This window comes from Nelumbo lutea, chromosome 3, assembly GCF_056320005.1.
Source record: "Nelumbo lutea isolate HS-2025 chromosome 3, American lotus-T2T, whole genome shotgun sequence".
NCBI classification, from domain to species: domain Eukaryota; kingdom Viridiplantae; phylum Streptophyta; class Magnoliopsida; order Proteales; family Nelumbonaceae; genus Nelumbo; species Nelumbo lutea.
Window position 1 is genome coordinate 107,856,286 of NC_142686.1, and position 25,065 is coordinate 107,881,350.

Sequence of the window (25,065 nt, forward strand, 5' to 3'; positions counted from 1 at the left end):
TTACAGACCAGGTCCAGTCCAATCTAATAAATATTTTGGATCGGATTGGTCCAATTCAATATGTTTTGTTGGTCCTTCCAGTCCAAAACCGGTCCATTGACACCCTTAATCCCTCCAGAGGACCCTTGGCAAATCGCTTGGGTCGTGTTTGGGAGTGCTTTTTGGCACAAATGGGCTTCTGAAAAAGCCTCGTTTTGAAATGGGCTTTTTTGAAAAAAAAAACCCTTCTAGTATTTGGTTAGTCACCAGCTTTACAAAATAGCTTTTTTGAAACTCGCCTGCTGAAGTTTACCATAAGTGTATGCATTTCTCTTTCCTTGATATGACTTTCTTTGCCTAGGATGAACACAATGTTATTCCCATGTAAGTAAGAATATAAAAGTTCCCTTTGCCACTAAACTTAATTTGAACTTTTACTTTCCTTGTTAGTACATATAACTATATAAAGCACTGTTTTGGCAATGAGTGACTCGAATACAATCATCTATTTCTTTTCAGAAAGCTTCTCCAGCAACTGAGGTATTACCTCAAATAAATCTGCTACAAGCCCATAGTCAGAAACCTGTCATTCAAGAGGCAATTACATGGGTATAAGACGAAACTGTCCTGTTCAAAGTAAAAAAAAAAAAAAAAAAAAAAAAAAAAAAAACAGAAAACACTTGCCACTACTACAAGTCTATAACCATTAAGCTGCAAGATAAATTATTATAGAAGAGACTGGAAAATGTAATTTCCATAAAGTTGTAAATGCACCCAGTTATCAAACGCTACCAGCTCATTACCATTATAACAGCCAACATGATACTGAAGAACATTACAATGTTAAAATTATGTTTCTTAGGAAAATCTATGAGATATTTTGTGATTAGCACATGACACTGTTCTAATGGCACACATAATGGTTAATAATGATGGCATTCTACCATCTTTACACCAGATAATTTGCTCAGACATGCCGAAGAGTAGTTTGTAAGCATCCAAGTTTATGGTTCTACATTGCTGTGCCTTAGTTATTACTTTTTTGATTGTTGAAAATCCAGCCACCATATATGGCACATACTTGGATCAACTTAGAATGTACATTGTGCAATAGTTGGTATCAAGATACCCCACCTCTAGCCCCCCCCCCCCCTCCCAAAAAAAAAAGGGGAAAAGAAAGAAAAAAAATCCAAAATTAACCCGGCTATCAGTGTGAACCAAATTACAGCGATCCTATTGGATATGCTGATCATGAGTTTGCATATGCTGCTACATAACTTTGTGACTGTTATTATCCAATCAAGTGTTATCAACTAGAGGAAGATGTTGAAGACCAAGACAAAGGGAACCATTCATGCAACTCAACTCAACTCAACAAAGCCTTGTCCCAACTATATGGGTTTGATTACATGAGTCCTATTCCACCATTCTGCTCTATTCAGTATAATTTCTGTAGTAATTATGGACCATCAAATCATTTATCACTACTTCAACCTGTGTCCTAGTTTTTCTAAATCATTCACTTGCTAGTGCTTGGGTGATCTTGTATTGAGTCTATTGACATGATCAGACAGTCTAAGTCCACTTTCCCTCATTTTATCACCTATGGAGGTGACTCATAGATTCCTACAAACATGCTCATTTCTAATCCTATCTGATCTAGCTTTTCTAGGGGTGCAAGCCCCTAGAAATTTGAGCCTGGGGTCTAGCTTTTCTAGGGAGGCCCTAAGATTTGGGCCTAAGGTCCAAGCCCAAACTGAGCCTGGGGTCAAGCTCGATCTTGTCAACCCAGGCCCAGCCTGCACTGAAATTTGATGCACTTGCGTTGGGCTGGGCCAGGCTTGGCTTGGTCAATGAGCCCACTCTAAAATTTGACATATGCAAATATGCATACAAATATGTATGTATATATGTAAATATATATTTATATGTATTTATGAAATTATGGATGTGTATAGTTGGGCCAGGTTTGGGCTACCTAAGGGCTAAGCCCAGGCCCAACCTGAAAACAAAAAAATCCCAAAGTCTTGGGCCCAGGCCCAACCCAAAGACCGAAAATCCAAGCCCAACTGGTGTAAAATTGTAGGTTGGGTTGGTTTGGGCTCAGGTTGGGCTCGCCCAAGTTGCACCCCTAAGTTTTTCCACTCATTTATCCCAACACACATCTTTTCTCAAAACAACTCAACTCAACTCATCTAAGCCTTGTCTTAACTGCTAATTATATGTAGTAGTCTACCACATGAATCCTGTTCTGCCACCCTGCTTTGTTCAGTGCCATATTCATTGTTAAGTTATGGTCCTTAAAAATTACAACTCTGCCATACTCATTATATATATCCTCTCCACATGGGTCTTGCCAACACCTAACTCTCAAATGGAAATATATAAAAAGGACAGGTTGGATCACATCGAATAATGATAATCAGAAGGAAATATGCAAGATTTCCAAATAAATTTGCAATAACCCACCAAAAGATAGAGAATGATAAAGATTTTATTCCCCACCTGGAATATAGGTGCATCCGCGTCTTTATTAACAGCCACAATGACCTTAGAATCTCTCATTCCTGCAAGGTGTTGAATGGCTCCGGATACCCCAAATGCCACATATAGCTCAGGGGCAACAATCTTTCCAGTTTGCCCAACCTGATAAACAATATCCAATACATTAGATCATCATAAAAAGGAGGTCAGCAAGATCCAATAATGAAACAAAGCAAATAAATGATCAAATCAAACAACTATTGCCCTGAAAAGGCATTTCAGGTCATAACCCTTATAAAATATATACTACCTTCCTACCATCATAACGAAAATACATGACCTTGCAGCTGAACTACTTATGTACAAGGATAAAACATTTCATGAGCAAAAGATTTCTTACTTGTGTAAATGTAGTGTGCTAAGATGAGAACATAGATAATACATAGATGAGTACATCCCAAGTAATGGAAACTACAGCCTACCAAATCCAATCAAATCTTAAAATATAATCCTAATGCATGCACACATGCACATAACATGTAAAATACATATCTACATGTTGGCAAATATTATCTACAGAGGAATATGTCATTCAGTTTCTAGTGGGTTAGCAGATCAGCAAATGCATTGGCAGACTCTATGGCTAAACAAGGGGCTTCTCGGTTTTCTTTGTATTGGGCTAACTTATAGTTTTGCTTACTGATAAGTGTTTGGGTCTGTACTCATCCCTATGAGGAGGTAGCATCTCATGCCTCCTCCAAGGCTGACTGTACTCTCCTTTTTTCTCTATAATAAATTTGATTACTCATTTATCAAAAAAAAAAAAATCTGCAGAGGTAGATGTTGCTTGCTACCCAACTGACAAAAAAATTTCTGGAGGTAGTATTGGGCTCACAACAACCACCCATAGGATAAAGCCATAAAGTATTTGAAACAAAATAACAACCAAGAGAATGCAAATAGCAACAAAAAAATCCAAGAAAAGACGGATAGAAACAAGCACCACCACGAACACAAAGGATTTACGTGGTTTGTCCTTACCACCTATGTCCATGGGAGAGATGAAAACCATTCTTCACTATGAAAGAAAATGAGAAGCAATTAGTGGCTTGGAAACCAAGCCAACCTGTAACCCTTGTACACCCGCGTTTTCCCTTACCTCCCTCAACTCAAAGAACAAAACAAGAGAACAAAACCCACTCTTACACGAAGACCACCTTTCTTCTCTCAAGCTCTCCTTTATCCCTCTTCAACAAGGAAAAGAGCAAACCTCTCTCTCTCTCTCTCTTTCTCTCTCTCTCTCTCTCTCTTAAAACCCTACATACAAAAGAAACCTTTTATATATGAAACCCACTTTAACTTAAAGGAAGCACCACACCCACCATTAGATTATAACTTAATCCAATGGTTGAAAAATAAGACAATCCCAATAGGTAGAACATACTGCATGCTGCCAATGAATTAACCCTTGAAACTAATGCATTTGTGAAATTAAGTCTGAGGAAGAAAAAGACCAGGTGGGTTGAGACTCCAATCCTAACTTATTAACCATGACTCTATATATGGTGAGACACTTAGACAGTGATATTATACAACTCACTCATCTTATTAATGCATAGCATTCCCTAACATGTTATTAGAACTTCAATGACCTTTGTGCCTTGGAACATTTTTCTTACGTAGACACAATGGAACCAGCAAAGAGAAATTCAGTTGCTATAATAAAATAGGACTCACGGTCAATGTTTTGAAACTGAACTGGGCCGGGCCACTAAGATGGAAAAAAATATGGACTGTTCCCAAACTGGCTTGGTATCTTCACTGGTTGAACAGCCAGACCTATGGTTAAACTACCAAGGGTGGACCAAGAAAAAAGCAGTTTGCCCATGGTTTTCAAAACATCAGTACAGTTTCACATAAAGCATCTACATGTCCTACATTTTGAATTAATAAGCATTAAATCATCAACAGTTTCTAGTCAGAACAAATATAAGGAGAATGGAAGATAATTGCTCCTTGTCTTACAGAGAATGCATTAACAAATATTTGAGCTTTAAAAAGGAAGTAAACCTTGAAATGAAGTGATCTCGGGACGAAATGAAAGGCTTCCTAGAAAAACATCATTACCTGGAGCTCATTAGGAACAAACCCTGCATCAACAGCAGCTCGGGTAGCACCAACTACAGAAAAGAAGAAAAGGGGTTAAAACCAACATAATCAAGTAAAAGCAAAAAAGTCAATTCTAAAATGAACTATGAACATCCAAGGCTCCAAGAAGGAGCAGTTATCCCTAAGGCTTCAAAGTTATGGGAGGAAGGCATGATTACCTAGCATGTTCCAAGGAGAGAAAAGACAGATCAACCGGTTCAGTACTTCAATATAGAAAGATATATGGGTAGAAAAAATTGTGTACATCAAGAAAATTCATAAAATGCATACCTGCTGCACCAAGCTTTTCAGCAAGCTTCTCTATTAATTTAAAGTTCTCTGCACTTTTCAGGCCTCTACCTCCAGTGACTACTACACGTGCATTTCCCAAATCTGGGCGTTCTGTGTCCTGAGATGTATGCTTTAGATATCTAGATTTCCCAATGCCATCTGTACATAAGAGAAATGAAATATGAAGTCTCATTATCACATCTAAAGAACCAATAAAACACGATTAAGGTTTTAAGCTGTTTGTCAGGTGGCTAGAATTATGTATGGAATTAAAGACATATGTCATTAATGGGATTACAGAACAAATGTGAACTCCACAGAAACTTGTAATCCTGTAAACTGGTGATCCTTGTAATGCCGAACCTTTCTTTTCCCCTCTAAACTAGGCCTAATAATAGTTAATATCCATGAAGAAATGTAATGAATAGAAGTTCAATGATACAAACAGACCTTCACTAAAGGTTGAGAGATCAACCTGGGAAATGGGAGCGCCATTAGATTTTGAATCAGATGAACTCAAGGGCACTGGAAAAGATGTGGACCTAATAGTCATCATACAAGGCTCTGCTCCCATGTATCGAACGGTACAAAGAGCATTTCCAGCATAAATTGGCCTGCCAGATAGAACAATGCCTTATATCTGACCCAAATTAAGAAATCACACACCTATTATGTGTAAGAACAAACCGATAAGGTAATGATAGTTTACCACATATACACTTAAATCATAGATGATGATCAAATTCAACTTCAAAATGATCCAAGCGTAATGATACAATATCAGAATCTTCTTAGCTTAATATCTACAAATGTGTTCCTCAGTTAAATAACAATCTTTTTTATTTAGTTTAACTAATAATTGAAACTGTTACATGGCTTCTTTCCGTAACTATTTTTTTACTAGAAGATGGTCATGATGGGGGATAATTGCCCAGCTCATAAAGGAAATGGACATTACATCCTGGATCTTAGTTCTCTTTCTGGTGAAGTGGTAATAACAAAGACCAAGTTCACTTTTGGTATTCCTGTCTTGGTCAGTTGTCCTTTCTTTCTTTCAATTCTCAGTTTCCAGGATGCATCTTTATTAAGTCTACAATGTGATGTAGGTCAACTTGCAGAACATTTTAATGGTTCAACACGTTGCGAAAAAAAAATCATTCAAGTTTGAGATTGCCAAGGATACAAATCTTTTTTCTTATACTCCTTCAAATACATCTTACACCACACATTGGAGCATTCTTTGTGGAACCCACCTGTGACTGGCAGATAAGGGTCTCTGAAATGACAGAATGTTCTGCATTTGCAGTGTAAGATACATTTGAAGTATCTGCAAAAATTGACGTTTTGTCATTTTCATCTGCAAAAGAATGTGGTGCAACAATCAAGGTGTAAGCCCTTGGATTCAAACCACTCATTTTTCAAAGATACAACTTAATCTGCATGAATATCCCTGAGTTTATGTGAATATCTCATTTTCAAATAATAAATAGTCAGGTTCGCATTTGCTAGCCAAACTGGACTTGAATATGTCTGGACCATTCCTCAAGTTTTCTACATGCTAATATGCCTAGGAAGCAGCCCTCTCAGGCATCATTCAGTGCCTTTGACTGCAGGTACATAAAAGGCATTACAATTATAAATGAAAAAACAAAAACAACCTCTTGCAAAGTCAAACATCTGTTTCTTGAATAGTAGGTAAGTAGGGACATCCCGCATTGGACAAACTACACTTTATTTGACAAGAGAATAGTCCAGATAGTTGAAAAGAATTAATCACAATCGTGCAATGAAATATACACAGAAAATACCTGATAAATAACTGACGTCCAGAAATTTCAATGACATCTGTAACGGGCGAAACATCTAAAAGAGCAGCTGCTCGTGGTAGTATGTTTTTACCAAATGAACTTGATGCAGCAATTATGTGTGAGTAGCTACCTTGCTGCTGAACCAAATGGACTAGCTTAGCCCATGGTTCAGCAAGTGGGTGTGCTAATTTATCTGTATCGGCCACGAGCACCTAAAAAAAAGAACAGTAAGAGAAAGTTGAAAACCTGAAGTTATTTTAGAAGCAGTCCAGATATACTTATATGAAGAAGATTTCAACAGTTACCTTATAACAATACTGAATATTGTTTGATTATAAAATAATTAAGAGTGAAACCAACTAAATAGTTCATAGGGTGAGCTTTAATTTATTAAATTAATCGTTTAAACAATCCATCATATTTTATGGAAAACAAGAGATACCTGAGAAATTGAAGGATGACATGAGGCAGCGTGAGAAGCAGCTTGTTGAAGGGATGGGCCTGACCCAGCCAATAGCATAGAAATGGAGTTTCCTTCACTAATAGTCCCTGCAGCTGCCACTGCGCTCAAGGATGATTGTTTTACAAGCCCGCCTTCATGTTCAGCTAAAACCAATGTGGTTATCTAGATAAAAAAAACAGAGAAATACAGGCAGAATAAATAACACATGCAAGTTCAATTATCGTTACATCACAATCGCCAAGTAGACCAATGGCTAGCATGCATAAGCCATGTTTGCTCAAGCAGTCAACCAAATTAGTCAATGTGCAGTTTTGCTTCTTCAAAGAAGAAGGTGTGTTATTAAAATAAGAGAAAGTGGACTACGATGGTTTGATCGAATGCATAAAACAGGATTTATGTAGCCGACCCTATATAGTTGGGATAAGGCTTAGTTGATGATGATGATGATGATTAACATGTAAGATGACGGGGGAAAATCAATATGTGAGGCTAAAAGAATACAGGTGGTGCATATAAGAAAGAAACTGTTTTAGTTCAGTTCACCACGCGGGCATGACAAGCAGCTGAAGAAAAAAAAAGATAATAAAAATAAAGGGCAAAATCCCAAATTATAGTCCTAGTTTGGAGGTCGGCCTTCTAAAAAGTTCGTGAAAGGACCATATGCAATTATGCATTTCCAGGTTCCAACAATGCATCTGAATTGAAAGATTGACCACTAACACCCAATTCAATTCAGTTTGGTAGATCATTCGGGTTCTTCAAGCAACCGGAACTAATAGAATTTTGGTTTCCTTTTCTATTACCAGTTATAATCTATTGCAATTTTCTTCAGATGGATCAATCTAAGCCACACTTAAGATTGTATTCAAGAAATCAACCACTAATCCGATAACAAACCAAGTTTCATGAAATGAGGAAAAGAACCATTGGGAACAAAACATTTAGGAACCCAACCTTCAGATAAAATAAAAGAAAAAAGTTATAGCCGATGTGGAGATTTATACAGAGAAATCGTGAATTTGAAGTCCGTTGTTGCGGAGAACTTACATATCTTGAGACGGAAGTGAGAGGTGAAGATGGAGATGACGAAGAAATGATGAACGGTCTTGGTCTCAGAGCTCGGAGCATCGCAACAGCTATCATTTTCGCTTGAGAGCTGAGAGCTTTTTTGAGATTTCAGGATTGTAGTCTTTCTTCTGGTAGTTTTGGAGTGGCCTTCTCCGATCCTTATTGGCCAGATTGTTGTCTGGGAGTCGGAGTCGGAGTCGGAGTTGGAGTTGGAGGCATAACCAGGATTCGTCCAGGGCAAGGACGCCACAATGGCCCACCTAACCAACCTTAAAAAAAGCTGCTTTTGGACTTTGGATAAGCTTTAATCTGCGGTAAGTAAAAATTAAAAAGCCATGGCTTGCTATATGCTTTTGTAGTTTTGTGTAGTCGCATAAATAAAAGGATAACTTATAAAAGCCACCTGTATTAATGGGATCAGTGACCATTACCCCATTTGCAATAAAGATTTCTTAAAATTTTCTTTTTTTTTTCATCCATTTTCTCTTAAACCCTAATTGACCTAAGAATACTTTAATTTTTTCAAACAAAAGCACTGATATGCTTCTAAGACCCATTTTTCACAAAAAAACGCTTTTGCCACGTAGGCAATGAGCAACACTATGATGCTTGATAAGGTGATTTTCATCACTGTTTTTCATGTATGTGCTGATAGGTAAGCACCACATAGGATACATATCAATCAATTGTTAGGGGGAAATGGTTCACTACATCGGTGGGGTCTCGATTTTCGAGGCATGCCCGATTTTTTAATAATCGGCTGAACCAAACAATGAGATACATGGGCATTTGTTGAAATGCCTATGTAGATCTGACGTGACACCATTTTTTGAAAAACGGCCACGGTTCCAAACATCCCCTGAAATAACAAGAATCATTTCATTGATGAAAAACAAACTTATTTAATTTAATTTATTTATTTTTTTGTTTCATTCTGCTGATATGAATGTCTATCATCATCTTAAAGCATAAAAATTATCAAGTCCTTTCTCTAACAAATCAAGAAAAATCAAGCAAAATCTTAAATTTACATATATAAAAAAGAAACCTCTACCATTTCATCTACATATTAAACCTAGCCAGTAATTTGCTATGATCTATTACAACAACTAGGAAGACTTCAATATTATATTTAGAGGGGAAATTTCCTAAACAATACCCTAAACCTTGGGGGTTGTGTCAAGTGAGTCCCAGAAACTTCAAAACATGTCTTTGCAGTACCGTGGACTTTTAAATTGTGTCTAATAGGTCCTTACCGTTAGTTGATTGTCATACAACACTGTCATATAACATTAGGTGCACATTAAATAATTTTAAAATAACAAAATTACCCTTTATGATATTTTTCTTACCCTTCTTCCGGTTATAGTTGATTGTTGATGGGGAGAATAGGGAAGCGAGAGCTTCAACAGTTGATCGGTATCTAGTTTTATAACCCTTCTTCCCCTTTCCTTATTCTAACACTCTTAACAAAATGGGTAAAATGGTTAGAAAATTATAATAAAGGGTAATTTTGTCACTTTGAAATTATTTAATGTGCACCATATGTCACGTAACGGTGCTGACTAACGGTCAACTAACAATAAGGACCTATAGGACACAATTTGAAAGTTCAGGGTATTGTAGAGACACATTTTGAAATTTGGGGACTGACTTGACACAACCCCCAAAGTTAAGCAAATAAATTGTTTAAATAAATAAGAAAATGGTAATTTTGGGATTTAAAATAATTTAAACAGTTGGATGAGAATATTTTTCAAATTTAGTTTATGGAACTCTAACAAAGGGGTATTTTTGGTAAAATGAAAGTTCAAGGGAATTTTTGCCACAAATGAAAATTCAAGGGGGGTAATTGTCATTTATGCCATAGTAGAGGGAGTCTATAACTTACCCTAATTAAAACAGACATTTATTGAAACAGCCCTTATGGTTTCCCATATTTATTTTTAAACCTATCAGTTGTGTTTTACTAAAACACCCCCAAATACTCCAACTGTTTTAATCAACCATATGTTAAGAACTATTTGTGTTGTTGAATAACCCATGGGGCCATGCCCTTAAACATTTTCCACTTGGTTTGAGTCATTGATTAATTTAACTAGAAGGTCAATTAAGTACCCCTAGCACTTTATATCAAGTTTTTAGAGAGAAAACCTTCCCCTACAACACAACTTGGATGGAGAAGATGCTGAGTGTATGTGATTGAAGAAGAGATGCCAATCATGCCAATCATGATAATTTTTTTATTCTTCTTCTTTTTCTTCTTCTTGTTAATGTGGTAAGAGACTTTGCACATGTTTTACTAGGGGAAAGAACAAAATTTCTATATTTATTTTATTTTAATTAAAATTGTTTTAACAAAACCATCATTTTCCACTTAGGCTCAATTTGGAATGAGTACAACTACAAATATGTACGGTGCAAAAAATTGTATTTTGTATTTTTAAACCTTGTTTTGTATTATACAGATTTATATTTATACCATCTCCAAGCTGAACCTTATGTCTAACAAAAGGTCGATGAAGTAAATTAATTGTAAAATATACGGGATGTTATAGTAAAACCGAAATTGTAGATAGATTTTAGTACATACGTGAAAATACACAAGATGCTGCTGCCTCAAGCTACTGGTTCAAGATCTGTTCTTGATTTGATCGAAGAATAAAAAGGTAACCCATTTTTTTATACAGTGATAATACTCCTCTTCGCATTATTCATATTGGACAATGCAAGGTGCCAACCAGCGAGTCCGCGTTCTGTGGACCTGTGGATTTACGGGACACGTGGACCCACCATTGAGAGACGACTACGTCGTCTGGGCAAAAACTCCCTAACGTTAACGGGCCTTTGGCCGTTAATTAAAGTGTTTGATTGAACTGGACACAAAAGACAAAACAGCTGATCGAAGGTGAACACACCACCATTTGTTGTTTCTCCTCCACCATCGAACCCTACACCACACACCGGCGAGCACACCACAATCGCATCTGTCCATTCGGAAGCCATTGGCCATCGGCGGTGCGTTCTCTAGTATCCTCTTCTTCTTCTTCTTCCAAAGGTCTTCCTGATTTTCTTTTTCAGTAGATTGAAGATGATCCAAACCTTCTATTTTCAACACTGGTGGTCATTCTTTAGGCGAACAAAGGTGAGTGATCCTGAAAAGGAGCTCACGCTGGCGGATTCACCCGTAAGGGGCGCCTTTTGAACCATTAGATTTTTTTTACTGTAAAGCAAATTCCAATCTGATTGCAGAAAAGCACCCCTTCAAGGTTAGATAGGGTGACAAAGCCCTTATTAGCTGCAACAGAACTACCAATTGATCTAAATTTGAGACGTCTTTCTGTGCTTTTGGATCCAATAAAATTTCATCTCTCTCGGATTGAAAGCAATAATTCTCATAAAATTGAAGACAAGACCAGCAAGAGAGAGGGCTAATTTTATGAGTACAAGATGTTAACTTTGTTGTGCATTCCAATTGCTTTTGTTGCTACAAACCCAAGTCACTTGCTACTAATACAAGATGGGAGACTTGGATGCTTGGGGAGTACCCACTTCAGCAAATCGTCATGTCTACACCAATTGGTCCAACAAACATCAGTTGAGAGTTGGAGACTCTCTCTATAAGTTTTTCACCAAAACCCATTTCTAATTCGCACTCATCTCATCATCCATGACTTCTTATCTCATTTCTCCCTGCAGGATTCCTCTACTCGAGGGCCCATTTGTTTGTTTTGGTATTTGTGAAATTTTCTTTCCTCTGAATTCTAAAAATTGTCAGATATCCATTTTAACCCCATATATCAGAACTTTTGCATGTCTTTGGGGGGTATCATTAAAAAATAAAAAGTTGTAAGATTCTACTTTAAGAGATAAGAGATAAGAAGAAACAAGCACCCATTTTCCTCTTAAAGTTATAAGATTCCTCTTAATAGATAAGAATTAAGAGGAAACCAACATGACCTTAGTGGTTCAAGTAACAGAGGAAGCCTTCAACACCTGCAATCTCAAAGAACCCATCTTGTACATGAACTATGAAAACTCACTATTTAATATTACTTCTCTAGGCAAATTGTACTTCACCAGTGGAGCACCCGGGCACTGCGAGAAATTGCAGAAGATCAAATTTTTTGTGCTTTTTGCTGCTGTGGTGTGTTCGCTGGTATGAGCACACATTTCTGTGTTTTTGTGTCCGGTTCAACTGAACACTTCAGTTAATGGTCAAAGGCCTATTAACATTAGGAAGTTTTTCGCCCAGACAATGTGGTTGCCTCTCATTGGTGGGCTCACGCGTCCTGTGAACCCACGGGTCCACTAAACATAGACTCCTGATCAGTTGGTTGGTAAGGTTTCCTACTAATCGTAATGGAGACTTAGGACCGAATCTTGCCTGTACCTGGGTTGGGGGGTTGGGGGTTGTGGGTTGGTGGATGGTTTACCCCCACTGTGTAGCCCTTCAAAAGATATAAAAAAAGATTATGTAGCTCAAATATCAGGCAAACAAATTTGCTTCTTGATGGAGCCTCATACATTCTAAAGCTCACATTTATTGTTGGGCATAAAATTTCTCTATTTATTGGGATGAATTTTTATCTAAGGAAATTGGTATTCTAATCAATCTAGATAAGCTGAGTTTGTAAAGGCAACATCTATTCTAATCGATTGTTTAAACATTTAAATGGAATAAGGTTTTAGAATTGGTTCATTTAGGATAGGTTGGAGTAGGATTGGATCGAGTTGGGTAAAGGTAGATTTGAATTTGAATCAAATCTTACACATCATATTTGTATTGGATTTGAATCAAATTTGGATTACAATCAGATAGTGAATAATATAAATAAATTAATTCAAAAATGGTCACAAAGAAAATAAAGAAATAAATTAGTAGGGTTCATAATCAATAGGAAGTAAAATATGATAGGAAAAGTCTAGGGTAAAAGACTTAAACATACATTGAGTTTTCATAAATTGACTTAAATATATCCTGAACTTAAAAAAAAAAGACTTAAATATGCCTTATGCTTGTTAGATTTTTTAACATAATGAATTAAAAGACTTTTTAAGCTTTAGTTATTTTTAAAAATTTCAATAAAAATTAGAGAAAAGCTGAAATTAGAAAGATTTTACACAGACTTGTTCCTGGGATGCAACAATCAAATGATTTGGACGCTTAAAATTGGGTTTTCTATTACTGTGATAATTTATTGTTTTTTGGGAGATAAATAGATACCTCTATGACAGGAACTGTTGGGATTGTGTCTTATTTTACAACCATTGGATTAATTTTAATTTAACGGTTAATGTGGTCCCTCTTTAGGTTAAAAAGGTTTTACATACATATAAAAATTTTCTTTTGTATGTAGGGTTAAGGTTTTTTTGGAGAAAAGGTGTGAGTGGAAAATACATAGTGCTTTTGGTGTGAGAGTGGGCTTTTTTCTCTTGTTTTTGTTCTTCGGGTTGAGAGAAAAGTGAGAGCGGGTGTACAAGGGTTAAGGGTCGGTTTGAGTTGCATGCCACAAGATATATATAATGCTTCTCAATTTTCTTTCATAATGAATAACATGTTTCATCTCTCCTGTGAATGTAAGCAATAAGGCCAAACCATGTAAATCTTTGTATTCTTTGTGGTTCTTATTTTTATTTGTCTTTGCTTGGATTTCATCATTTTTGTTGCTATTAGATTTTTCATAGTTACTATTTCAAATGCCTTATGATTTTATATTGTGGGTGGTTGTTGTGAGGCCCCAACAAAATGGTATTAGAGCTCCTAGGTTAGTATTTTCAAGGCGTTTGTAAAATTGCTTAAAAGATAATAGCATCAAAAGGTATAGGTTCTCAGTTCCAGATTGAGAGGTTTGATGGCAAAGGTAGTTTTACCCCATGGCAAAGAAGGGTAAAGGATGTCCAGGTTCAACAAGGTTTGGCTAGAACATTGAAGGGAAAGTATGAGAAGCCAAAAGACATGAAGGATGCTGATTAGGAGTACATCGAGACAAGGTGTGTTAGTACGATTCAATTGTTCTTGGCTGATAATGTTATGTTTAACGTTATGGAGGAAGATTCTGCACCAGAATTGTGGGATAAGCTGGAGAATCTTTATTTGGAAAAAAAAAATCTTGACTACAAAGCTACATCTAAAGCGGTAGTTGTATGATCTGAAGATGGAAGAATGTGAGAATCTCTTGGAACACCTAAATGTGTTCAACAATATATTGGATAAACTATGGAAAGTTTATGTCACGGTGGAGAAAGAAGACAAGGCCCTTTTGCTTCTTACCTCACTTCCTGATTTGTATGATAACTTTGTGACAACATTGTTGTACGAGAAAGATACAATGAAGCTAGAAGAAGTTACTGAATCTCTTCTATCCACTAGGTTAGGAGGAAGACCAAGTATGAGAGTGAGCAAGACTCTGTATTGGTTATGCTGGGAATATATTGAAAAGGAAAGTTGTCTAACAAGGGGTCTGAGAGCAACAGGTCTAAATCCAAGGCTAGGGAAAAGGGCAAGATACAATGTTATAGATGCAAGGAATTTAGTCACATAAAGAGAGATTATCCTACACGAAAAAGGAGTGGGGATGAATCCGGAAGCATGACAATTGCATCTGATGATGATGGAGACGTTCTCACAGTCTCCGAAGGTATGTGCAATTTTTCTCCAAATGAATAAATTTTAAATTCTGGATGTTCTATGCATATTTGTTCTAGGAAGGAATATTTTGACATGTTCCAAGAGAGGAAGATAGATGTTGTCTCCTTAGGTGATGGATATACGTGTAACATCACGGGTGTTGAGACAATGAAAATCAAAATGTTTGATGGAGTGGTTCGCACTTTAGATGGTGTGGCATATGTCCCAAAAATGTGCAGGAATCGAATATCACTTAGCCGGTTAAATTTCAAGGGATGCAAGGTTTAAGCTGCAGGTGGAGCCATGAAAATCACACGTAACGTTATGGTCCTGATGGCTGGAGAAAAATGTAAGGGTTTGTATCATTTGATTGGGAGTATAGTGGTTTCCAAGACCTCGATGAGATATTGGAAATGGAATGCACAAGGTAGTGTGGCCACATGAAAGGTCTCTTTTGCGGATAAAGTGGAGAAAAGTGATGCAAGTTTCCAATGTATAGATGATGATGGGAAGAAGATTCCTATTGGAAGAAAGAAAGGATCAAGGTCGCTCTTTGAAATTAACTAGGATTATTAGTTTGGGTATAGTTATAGAGGTACATTGGTTATTTTGTTTGAATCAAGTGGAGTCATGACCGAGTGATTCATGTTATGTGTAGCTTGTGGGATTTTATAAGGCTAATGGAGGTTTGTGGTATTTGCAAATAGGTGGAGGCACAAATAATATATCTCTAAGGTGGTTGAAAAATAAACCAAGGTGGAGATTGTTGGGATTGTGTCTTATTTTACAATCATTGGATTAATTTTAATTTAACGGTTGGTGCGGTCCCTCTTTAAGTTAAAGGGGTTTTACATACATATACAATTTTTCTTTTGTATGTAAGGTTAAGGCTTTTTTTTTTTTTTGGAGAGAAGGTGTGAGAGGAAAATACAGAGTGCTCTTGGTGTGAGAATGGGCTTTTTATCTTGTTTTTGTTCTTTGGGTTGAGAGAAAAGGGAGAACGGGTGTACAAGGGTTAAGGGTCGGTTTGAATTGCAAGGCACAAGATATATGTAATGCTTCTCAATTTTCTTTCATAATGAATATCAGATTTCATCTCTTCCGTGAACGTAGGTAGTAAGGCCAAACCACGTAAATTTCTGTATTCTTTGTGGTTCTTATTTTTATTTGTCTTTGCTTGGATCTCATCATTTTTGTTGCTATTAGATTTCTCGTGATTGATGTTTCAGATACCTTATGATTTTATACTGTGGGTGGTTGTTGTGAGGCCCCAACAAGAACAACCAACCAATGCAACTGAAAATGGGTGATACAGAAAATGCAAATCCATATCACAACGTCCTTAAAAAGATCTAATCTATGAACCAAATCAAAATCAAAGCAAATGGAAACCCAACACCTTGCACATGCATCTCAATTATATATCCCATATCACAGGATTCAATGCAACTAAGAAGTGGTAATCAAGTTTTATTGCAAACCTTACGGTTGTAGAAATAAAACAAGAAAAGAGATATATTCTTTAAATTTAAAGGGTAAAATAGGATTTTTAAAATATTAAAATAGGTCTATGAAACGACAAATAACGTTTAATTAAAAGAGGGTATGTTTAAGTCTAATGGGTCATCCCAGAATGTACATTTAAATTTACTTGAAAAACCTAGGGTATGTTTAAGTCGGTTTATAAAAACTCAAGGTATGTTTAAGTCTTTTACCCCAAAATCCATGTTGCATCAATTGCACTATGCAACCAAGAATGTAGACAAAATGCCACAATTGATATCTTTAACATTGTTAAAGTTTTGATGTTAAATATGTGAACCATAAAAAGTAGATAAACAGTCTTGATTTAATGTGCAACAAATATTAGTGAATGCACCATAGTTGGATTGGATTCACTATTATAAGACCAGGCTGAGGCAATGAACATGGTTGGGCTGAGTTTCCTGTTTGTTCTTCTACCATTAGTCTATTACTGAAGATGTAGTCCACAAGGAAGGTTTGTCATACTTAGGCAACATCTTATCTTATTTAGGCCGTGTTTGGTTTGAAAGAAAAGGTAGGAAAACTTGTACAATGTAATAATTCCTTTACTAACAATTAATAGGATATTTATTTATTTGTTTAATTTAAGTCATTATCACCTACATATGGCAGAGAAAACAACCATTTTAATGCAATTGGGCCAGTCTTGTTCTTTAATCCCAACGCTGTATAAATATGTTTGGTTTGTGAAGGGCATATTTTGAATTTAGCCAATGTTACCAAAAGAATAAGGCTCGGTTTACCAAGAGTGTAAATACAAATACAAATATGCATGATTCATACACATAGGCTTCATTTTGTATCTGCACTGAACATATTTGTATTTGCCCTCTTCCCAGATGAAGCGTAAAAAATATAAATATTTCTCTTACTCTAACCTAGGTCAGTTATGGTTTTTGGGGGTTAGACCAGCCAGTTGCTAGCCTCAAGTCCATTGTAGACTGTACAGTTTTGATGCAGTATATAAAATGGAAAATTTTAGGACGTTCTATCAACTTTACGGATGATATTGTCTAAATATTTTGGATCCCTTTACCAAACAAACACTTGATTTGCACTCCCACAAATGGAGCATTAGGCTCAGTTTGGAAAGATTACGATTGTAAATACGTACAGTATAAATACATATAAAATAATACAAAATGTAAGGTTTTGTACTGTTCATATTTATATTTGTACTCTTTCCAATAGGCTCAGTTTGAAAGGAATACAAATACAAATATGTAGAGTGCAAAATCTTGTATTTTGTATTATTTTGTATGTATTTATACTCTTTCCAAACTGAGTGCAACTAGGCTAGGCTCAGTTTGGAAAAAAGTGCAAATATAAATATATTTATTGCAAAACTGAGTATAAATTCAAATATATTCACTATAAATGATATTTTTAAATCTTGTATTTGTACTCCTTCCAAACTGAGCTAAGCCTTAGGGATTTTACACAGTGGCTTCTGGCTTTGCGAGGTGGGCCTCCACTTGAACAGCCTATGAATTATGTTTGGTGAAAATCCTGAAAAGCTGAAAATGACCGCCTGAATGTTAAAAATATGACTTTCTAAAGCTTTTTGGAGACTTTTCCAAAGCAGCTCAGTGAAAGTGGCTGAACCAACTTCAACCCTTCTAAATGGGCCCATAATTGTGGATTGGGCCAAAGTCAGTCCAAAAGTTCAGGTCGATAGTCAACTTAATTTGGGCCCTAAAACTGAGCCCTGGACCGGAATTGAACAAATTAGGTAGGCTGGGTTGCATTTGGGCCAGATCAACTCATGTTGCAGCCCTCGAATTTAAAAAAAAAAAAAAACCCAATATTGAGTTCTTTGTAAAGAACCTTTTTAGCGAATAAAAAGTAGAATAAGCATTTAAAATCCAATCTAAAATTTTAAAGACAAATTTAATTAAGCATTCAAAATTGGGCTCCAATAGTTTAACTGTAGATATAGTTCTATATAAAATGAATTAACGAATCATGTAACCGACGCAGGAATAAGACATATGATGATGATGATAATGGTGATGATTTAAAATTTAATATTAACAATTAATTGAATGTCTATTTCAGAGAGAAAATTTTTGTTAAGAAATGTGAAATTCGAATGGATAATATTAATTGGGTGTGGTCATATCATCTATCTAAGTGGGAGAAATAGGGTAGGTGTGTGTTCCTTGTATTTAATTCCTCTGGTCTGAACTCAATTTGATATTTAATCGAAACGAGCTTTAAAACATTGACATCTGTCACTACAAGGATGCGACATTTGTTGGGTTGGGGAATATGCTCTTTCAATGGGGAATGGCATTTTCATTGTTTGTACAATGGAAAGGGAATCCTACAGGGAAATCCATCTCCTAATTTGATCATTTTTCTAAGATAAGAAAATGACTTCCTCTCTTTGAACTGTTATAACTGTCATTGATTTTGAGATTGAAGTTGAGACTGTTGAGCCTCCAAAGCAAAAAGTGAGACAGCACCGTGTTCATTTCCTGTCCCAATTCTCAAGTCCCATCTAATAGTTTAAACTTTTAGGTAGGTTGAACGGCCATTTGACATGGTATTAGAGCTTATTTGATGGTCCATTGTTTGATCTTCAGTGTCCTTATTATAATTAATTAAATTTAAGCATAAGGTATAAGTCGGCTTATATTTATTTATGCTTCAATTTTGATGAGATTTCATGTGAGAGGGCATGTTAAAGAATAAAAATCTATACAAAGATCTCACTTAACAATTTAAGCTTTTAAGTTGAATGGTTCTTTGAGAGTTTACAATTCCATAGATTTGATTTCACGCTTCCTATTTTGAAGGGGTGCCAAGCAACCATCTTGCTAATTGATTATTCATCATTTCCAAACCCTAGCTTGAAGTTTCCTTACCTCCTGCTTTCAGTGTACGATATTTTTACTTTTCAATGTTCAGCCATTGCAAGGAAAGGAAATTGCTTTTGTATTCGTATTCTATGTGCAGGGGTAATGCTGCATACATTTGTCCCTCCCTAAAACTGCATTGGTAGGAGCCTCGTGCATTGGGCTGCCCTTTTTTATTCAAATTTTATGTACACAATCAAATAATCTTTTAGGTTGTGTTTGGTTTGAAGGAAAAAAGTAGGGAAATGTAGGAAAACCTTTACAAACCTTGTATAGGTTTCTCTGCCTACCTTTTCCTTCAAACCAAACATAGACTTAAGGAAGAATATTATTTATAATAACTATATGTCAAGGCATGAATCCTACCACTCAAAGAAAAGCATACATGAAAAAAAAAACTATCTAAAAGAGACTACATTAGTTATACCAAGGCTTGAAACCTTTGTTTGATCTTGATACCTATGAACTAATTCCACTTGTTCAACCAAGAAAAAAACCATTTATTTTCTTAACTTTGTGTTTCCACCCAGAAATCAATTCCCAATTACCATTATTGTGAGAACTGAGAACTAATCCAAGATCTCCCAAAAGTCCGCAATTCACAGCTGAAAAGATCTTAGGCCCCATTTGCCTCACAAGAATAAGGGGATCTGGAATTGGAATTGGAATGGACTATTCTGGTTCCAATTATTTGGTTGGGCGGAATTGGAATCCCATTCCCATTCCTGCTGGAATGACATTCCCCCATTTGAGGGTCAGCCTGGCATGACCCATGGCCCAAGCCTGTGTGGGCCCATGTTGTGCCATGGGCCTGGGTAGAATGGGTTGTAGGCCATGCCATGGGCCTAGGCTTGTCCTTGGGCGTGGGTCGAATTGGGCCAAACTATTTTTTTTTGTTTTTTTGATATATATATATATATATATATATATATATATATATATATATATTTTTGTTTCTTTGTCAAGTAAAACTAAAATATTTAAATTTTTGGGAACAAATTAAAAAAAATAAGAAATCTAACAAATAAATGAAAAATAATAATTAACCAAATAATAAGTCAAAGAGATAAAGACTCAAAGTGAATAACAAATTGGAAGAAGAATAGAAATTTTATTTCATTTAAATTTGAATGATACAAAGCATACAATGGTTGGATGAATGAAATATGAAAATTGGAAAGTGGAATAAATTAATAAAATATAAAAAATATAATATAATTACAAATTGAAAATAAAAACATACATTATTAAAAAATATCAAATGAATTAAATAAAATTAAAGCAAAAATTATAATAATTAAAAAAAATGCTATACAACTATTGAGTATACAAAAAATACTGACTTCATCATTTTCTCCTATTGTTCTTGACTTTGATCATTTGTTTCAGGTGAAACATCAGGTGTAGTGTCGTGCCTTCCTTTGTCTTGTTATTTATCTTCAACATCCAACCAATATTTAAAGTAGATGCACATCTTTAGACTTTCATCATTCATACAACTTCTCTTGTCGTTCAACACCCCATTATCTATACTAAAACAAGATTCTATTGGAATTGTATACACTGGAGGGGCTAGTAAATCACGTGCCATGGCAGCAAGAACTTGATAATATTTTGCATGTTCACTCCACCAGGCTAATTATGTTCCCTCTGAGGTGAAGGAAGAATTACGTGAAGTAGAAAAACTTGCTTGTAAATAAAAATTAAGTTCAGTAAATGAACTTATTGTCAAGGCATTGGATTTTTGCCTCTTATTAAATAAAAAAAAGTTTTTCTATTCCATTATTGGATTCAAGTTCAAAAGTGGAAGATGTAACTGTACAAGTTGTAGAATTTTTATTATTCCATGCTACTTCAAATTCATATAAACTATACATTTCAAATAATAAACTATCAATTTCTTCTTTTTTATTTCCAATTTCAACATTCATATTTTCACAATATGTTTCAAGTAAAATATTTAAACCATCTTTCATAATCCTAGGATCTAATATTGTAGCTAAGCAATAAAGAGGATAAATGTTCTCTAAATATTTTTAAATTTATTTTTCATTATTTCAACAATACTTTTAAGTTGTGAATTCTTTCTATATTTTGCAAAACAATCACCAATCATCATTAATTGATAAGCTAAATTACAACTAGTTAGATGATAAATACTCAATAAATTATTAATTGCATCACAAAAATATTTTAAAAAATCTCTTATACAAATTGCCATTGCCCAATCTTCCTCAAATATAATATTAGTAGGCATTTTTGCATTATAAAAATCACCAGGATTTTATTTGTAAGAAAAACAACTTTCTAACATAGAATAGGTAGAATCCCCTCTATGTTTAACATCAAATATAAAATGTTTATATTTTAAACCATAATTTTGACATAAATATTTAAATTCTTGTTTTATTGCTCCTAAACTTTTAATATATATAATACAATTTCTAATTTTAGAAATATGAGTAGAAATAATACTTAAAGCATCCTGAATACATAAATTTAAGATGTGATATACACATCTAATATGAAATAATTTACCATTTAAACATTGTTTTAATTGAGATTTTAAAATATTTATTGTCGTATCATTATTACTAGCATTATCAAAACTAATAACAAATATTTATTGCCAGTATGTGGCCATTCAAGCCTAGTAAAACTTAAAATTCTTATATTTAAAAGTCGATTTTCGTCAATAAAATGACCAATAACACAAATATAACTTATGTTAAATTTAGAAGTTCAAATATCATAAGTAATTGCAATTTTAGAATTAAGATTTGATAACATATAAATTAAATTTTGTTTATATGAATAAAAAAATTTTAAAGCATCTGATCTAACAGTATTCCTAAAAACTTTTTTAAATTGTTGATTTACAGAATTATATAACCAATTTTCAAGTTTAGTATATTCAGCTAACAAAAATGGTTGTTCAACATGCACAATGTATTTTGCTAATTCTTGCCTTATTTTTTCTTAAGAATATTTTAAAATACTAAACCCTTTGCCCAATTTGTGTTTGTCTTGTTTCTCTCCCTTCTTCTTCTTCTTCTTCTTCTTCTTCTTCTTTCTCATGGGTGAGCAAATGTCTGCCCAAATGGCAGTACCACCCTTGTTACAATAGCTAAAGTCTTTCCTATATTTTTTTACAAACAATTCTTTTTCCCTTCCCCTGAACCCCCTCTACCTTAAATATTTTCCAAGCTGGGCTAATCAACTTAGGCCTTCTTTTTCTTTTCCCTAGTATCAATATTAGGGGTGAAAATTCCATTAATATCAATAGCATCCCTATCAGTGCTAACATTACCATACTGCAACTAAATATCGTCAAAATTGAACATGTTGGGGAATTAGTTTTGGGAAGAGTTGGCCATTTTTTTTAAATTCTAAAAAAATAAATATTAATTTAATTGCACTTGGATTGCCAGTTCAAAATTCCACTTTGATTTCAATGGTTGAAACCTTTCAACTCCAAGAGTCCAAACCTCCCAAATTGCTAACTTGAGATACTTGAGCTATTGAACATGCCTTATTCTTTTTGAAACTTCATTAAAGTTGAGAACTGTAGAATCAGAGAATGTATTAGATTGAGAGATTGGGACTTGAGAGAATATGTGAATTAGAGAAGAGACTAAGAGAATTGTTGAATTGGTGTGATGAGAATGGTGGAGGATAGGGCTATCTATAGGAATTGAAAATAATTCAAATACCCTAAAAACTAGTTGTTTTTCAATTGTTGGAGGTGTATTTTGGCCATTGTAAAGTTATTTATCACTTTACCCAATATGCCCCCCAAACTAGCTGTTATATAACTATTGGGGAGCATTTGTGTCATTCCTTCACCCTCCAAAACCAAAATACATAAATACTACCCTATATAGTTGTTTATAGCTATTGGAGGGGGGTATTTTTGTAAAAAAAAATCCAAAAAGCTGAAGCTAGCCGTTGGGGACAGGGGGTCATCGAGTGGGCTATGCTGCGGGCTGGGTCATGCCAACACGTAGGTTGTGAGTGGCATGGCACAAATAGTTGTGTCGTGTCGTGTCAACTTGTGGACCTAGAACCCTAGGCCGAGCATGGACCATGTACCATCGTGCTGTGCTGTGCCAGGCCACGGGTAGCATGGCCCAATTTACATCTCTACCTATCCCTCACTTGGGAATGAAATCCCATTCATACTAATTCCAATTCCCATTCTCATTCCTGTCTCAACCAAACAGACTATGAGAATAGACCATTCCAATTCCAATTTTGAAGAATTTCTATTCCAACTGCATACCAAACGGACCCTTAGTACTGTAGGTGTGACAAAGGAGAGGAGAGAGGAAAAAACTTTTTTATTTTTTATTTTTTATTTTCAAGCACGGTTTATAGGGTCCTTGACAACCGAATCTGAGGAAATAGAATCAGGAATCACAAATGACGACACGCTCCAATCAACAGACGCAAGATAGATGTCTGCTCAATGATTTCTATTGTGAACCTATATTTATAATATGATCTGCCTCAATTTATAATGACGGCACGTTCCAATCAACAGATTCTCATATGATCGAATTGTTCCTGCATTCCAAATGGCAATATGATAGAGGGCTTTATTCCCATAATTATTATAAATGGTTATTCTCCATTTAATCAAAAGCTAAGCATAAAAAAACTTGGAAAGATAAGCAATTCTTCCCCCCTTTCCCTTTAGACCATATTCCCTTGATAGTAAATTAAATTTCTTCCTTCCACTTTAGCTAAATTCTCTCCGAATTACCATATCAACAACAGATATGGTAGGATCTTCCTTATCTCCACAATTGATTCCAAATTTAGAGATAGCTTCGATTCAAGGTTCAAATTATCGATACAACATATTTTAATACGTATTGGGTGGGTGTATCATATTATATTTTTGGGTTTTTTATACAAATTATAAAGGTATTTTCAGAAAATAATTGAGGTGTAAATTGAGCCGTGGCCCGGTATGACAGATTGTGGGTCATGCCAGTTATGGCATGGTTGTATTGGCTGTGTCAGGCCTGGGGTTTCAGGTCCATGGGCTGGCACTATTGAGCGGGCCATGCTGCTGGTGGCTTACGTGTCAGTAGGACCTAGCATTGACCCATATATATTTATATATAATATATAATATGTATATAATAATTATATAATATTTTAATATATATATATATATATAATTTTATTTTCAATTATATTATATTATATCATTTTATTATTGCATATATAAACAAGGGGCGGCCCCTTGTGGGGGCAGATGTGAAGTCCCTCATTTGACGTATCAACCTATATTGATATTTAGAATTTTAGGTTAAAGTTCAAAATTTCCATACAACATATCGCAATATCAAGCACATCATATTGTATCTTTTACATCGGGATACATGTAATAGGGTTTTTAAGAAATTATTTTAATAATTAAAACACATAAAATCCCTGATCTGAAATTTTGAAAGAAAACCCTTAAAATAAAATAAAGAATGAGGTTTAAAGTACCAAACCATCGATACATCCTGACTTCTGTCGTATTGGGTTGTATAACTTTGTTTGGGATGGCTAATAATGGCGTTGCAAAGTGCAAGTGTTGTTGGAATAAAGTTGAAATTGATGAAGATACGATATTAATGCTTCAATATGGGCAAAATATACCATGCGCATCAAAATACGTGATTGATCGAAAGTGATCATAAGTACAAACGTGAAAAATATAATTTATAAAATAAAGTCAATGAAAAATAAGCAAATTTTAATATAATTAATTAAGACTTGGATTTAACA

At 35.0% G+C, this 25,065-nt stretch overlaps 1 protein-coding gene across 2 annotated transcripts; it reads right to left on the minus strand.

The window, feature by feature from the left end:
* Positions 1–364: 364 nt before the first annotated feature.
* ETFALPHA (electron transfer flavoprotein alpha) lies at positions 365–8,573 on the minus strand. Of its 2 annotated transcripts, none has more exons than XM_088978722.1 (8): positions 8,221–8,573; positions 7,153–7,335; positions 6,711–6,922; positions 5,353–5,516; positions 4,903–5,061; positions 4,591–4,643; positions 2,485–2,625; positions 365–562 (listed from the first exon to the last, which is right to left on the minus strand). In XM_088978722.1, exons 1-8 carry the CDS (start codon positions 8,314–8,316, stop codon positions 485–487), a joined length of 1,086 nt encoding a protein of 361 aa, XP_088834848.1. In that variant the 5' UTR covers positions 8,317–8,573; the 3' UTR covers positions 365–484. The 2 variants fall into 2 exon arrangements, with proteins under 2 accessions (XP_088834848.1, XP_088834849.1); XM_088978723.1 differs by having other exon boundaries at positions 7,153–7,304; positions 8,221–8,507.
* Positions 8,574–25,065: the final 16,492 nt, after the last annotated feature.

Bases quoted from the DNA above. Each gene is read 5' to 3' on its own strand.
- ETFALPHA (XM_088978722.1), bottom strand. From the start codon at position 8,316: ATGATAGCTGTTGCGATGCTCCGAGCTCTGAGACCAAGACCGTTCATC. The intron at 5,517-6,710 runs GTATTTTCTGTG...TCTATCTGGCAG, and splicing joins GGACGTCAGTTATTTATCAG to GCCAATTTATGCTGGAAATG. The intron at 5,062-5,352 runs GTCTGTTTGTAT...TCTTATGTACAG, and splicing joins TCTCTCAACCTTTAGTGAAG to ATGGCATTGGGAAATCTAGA.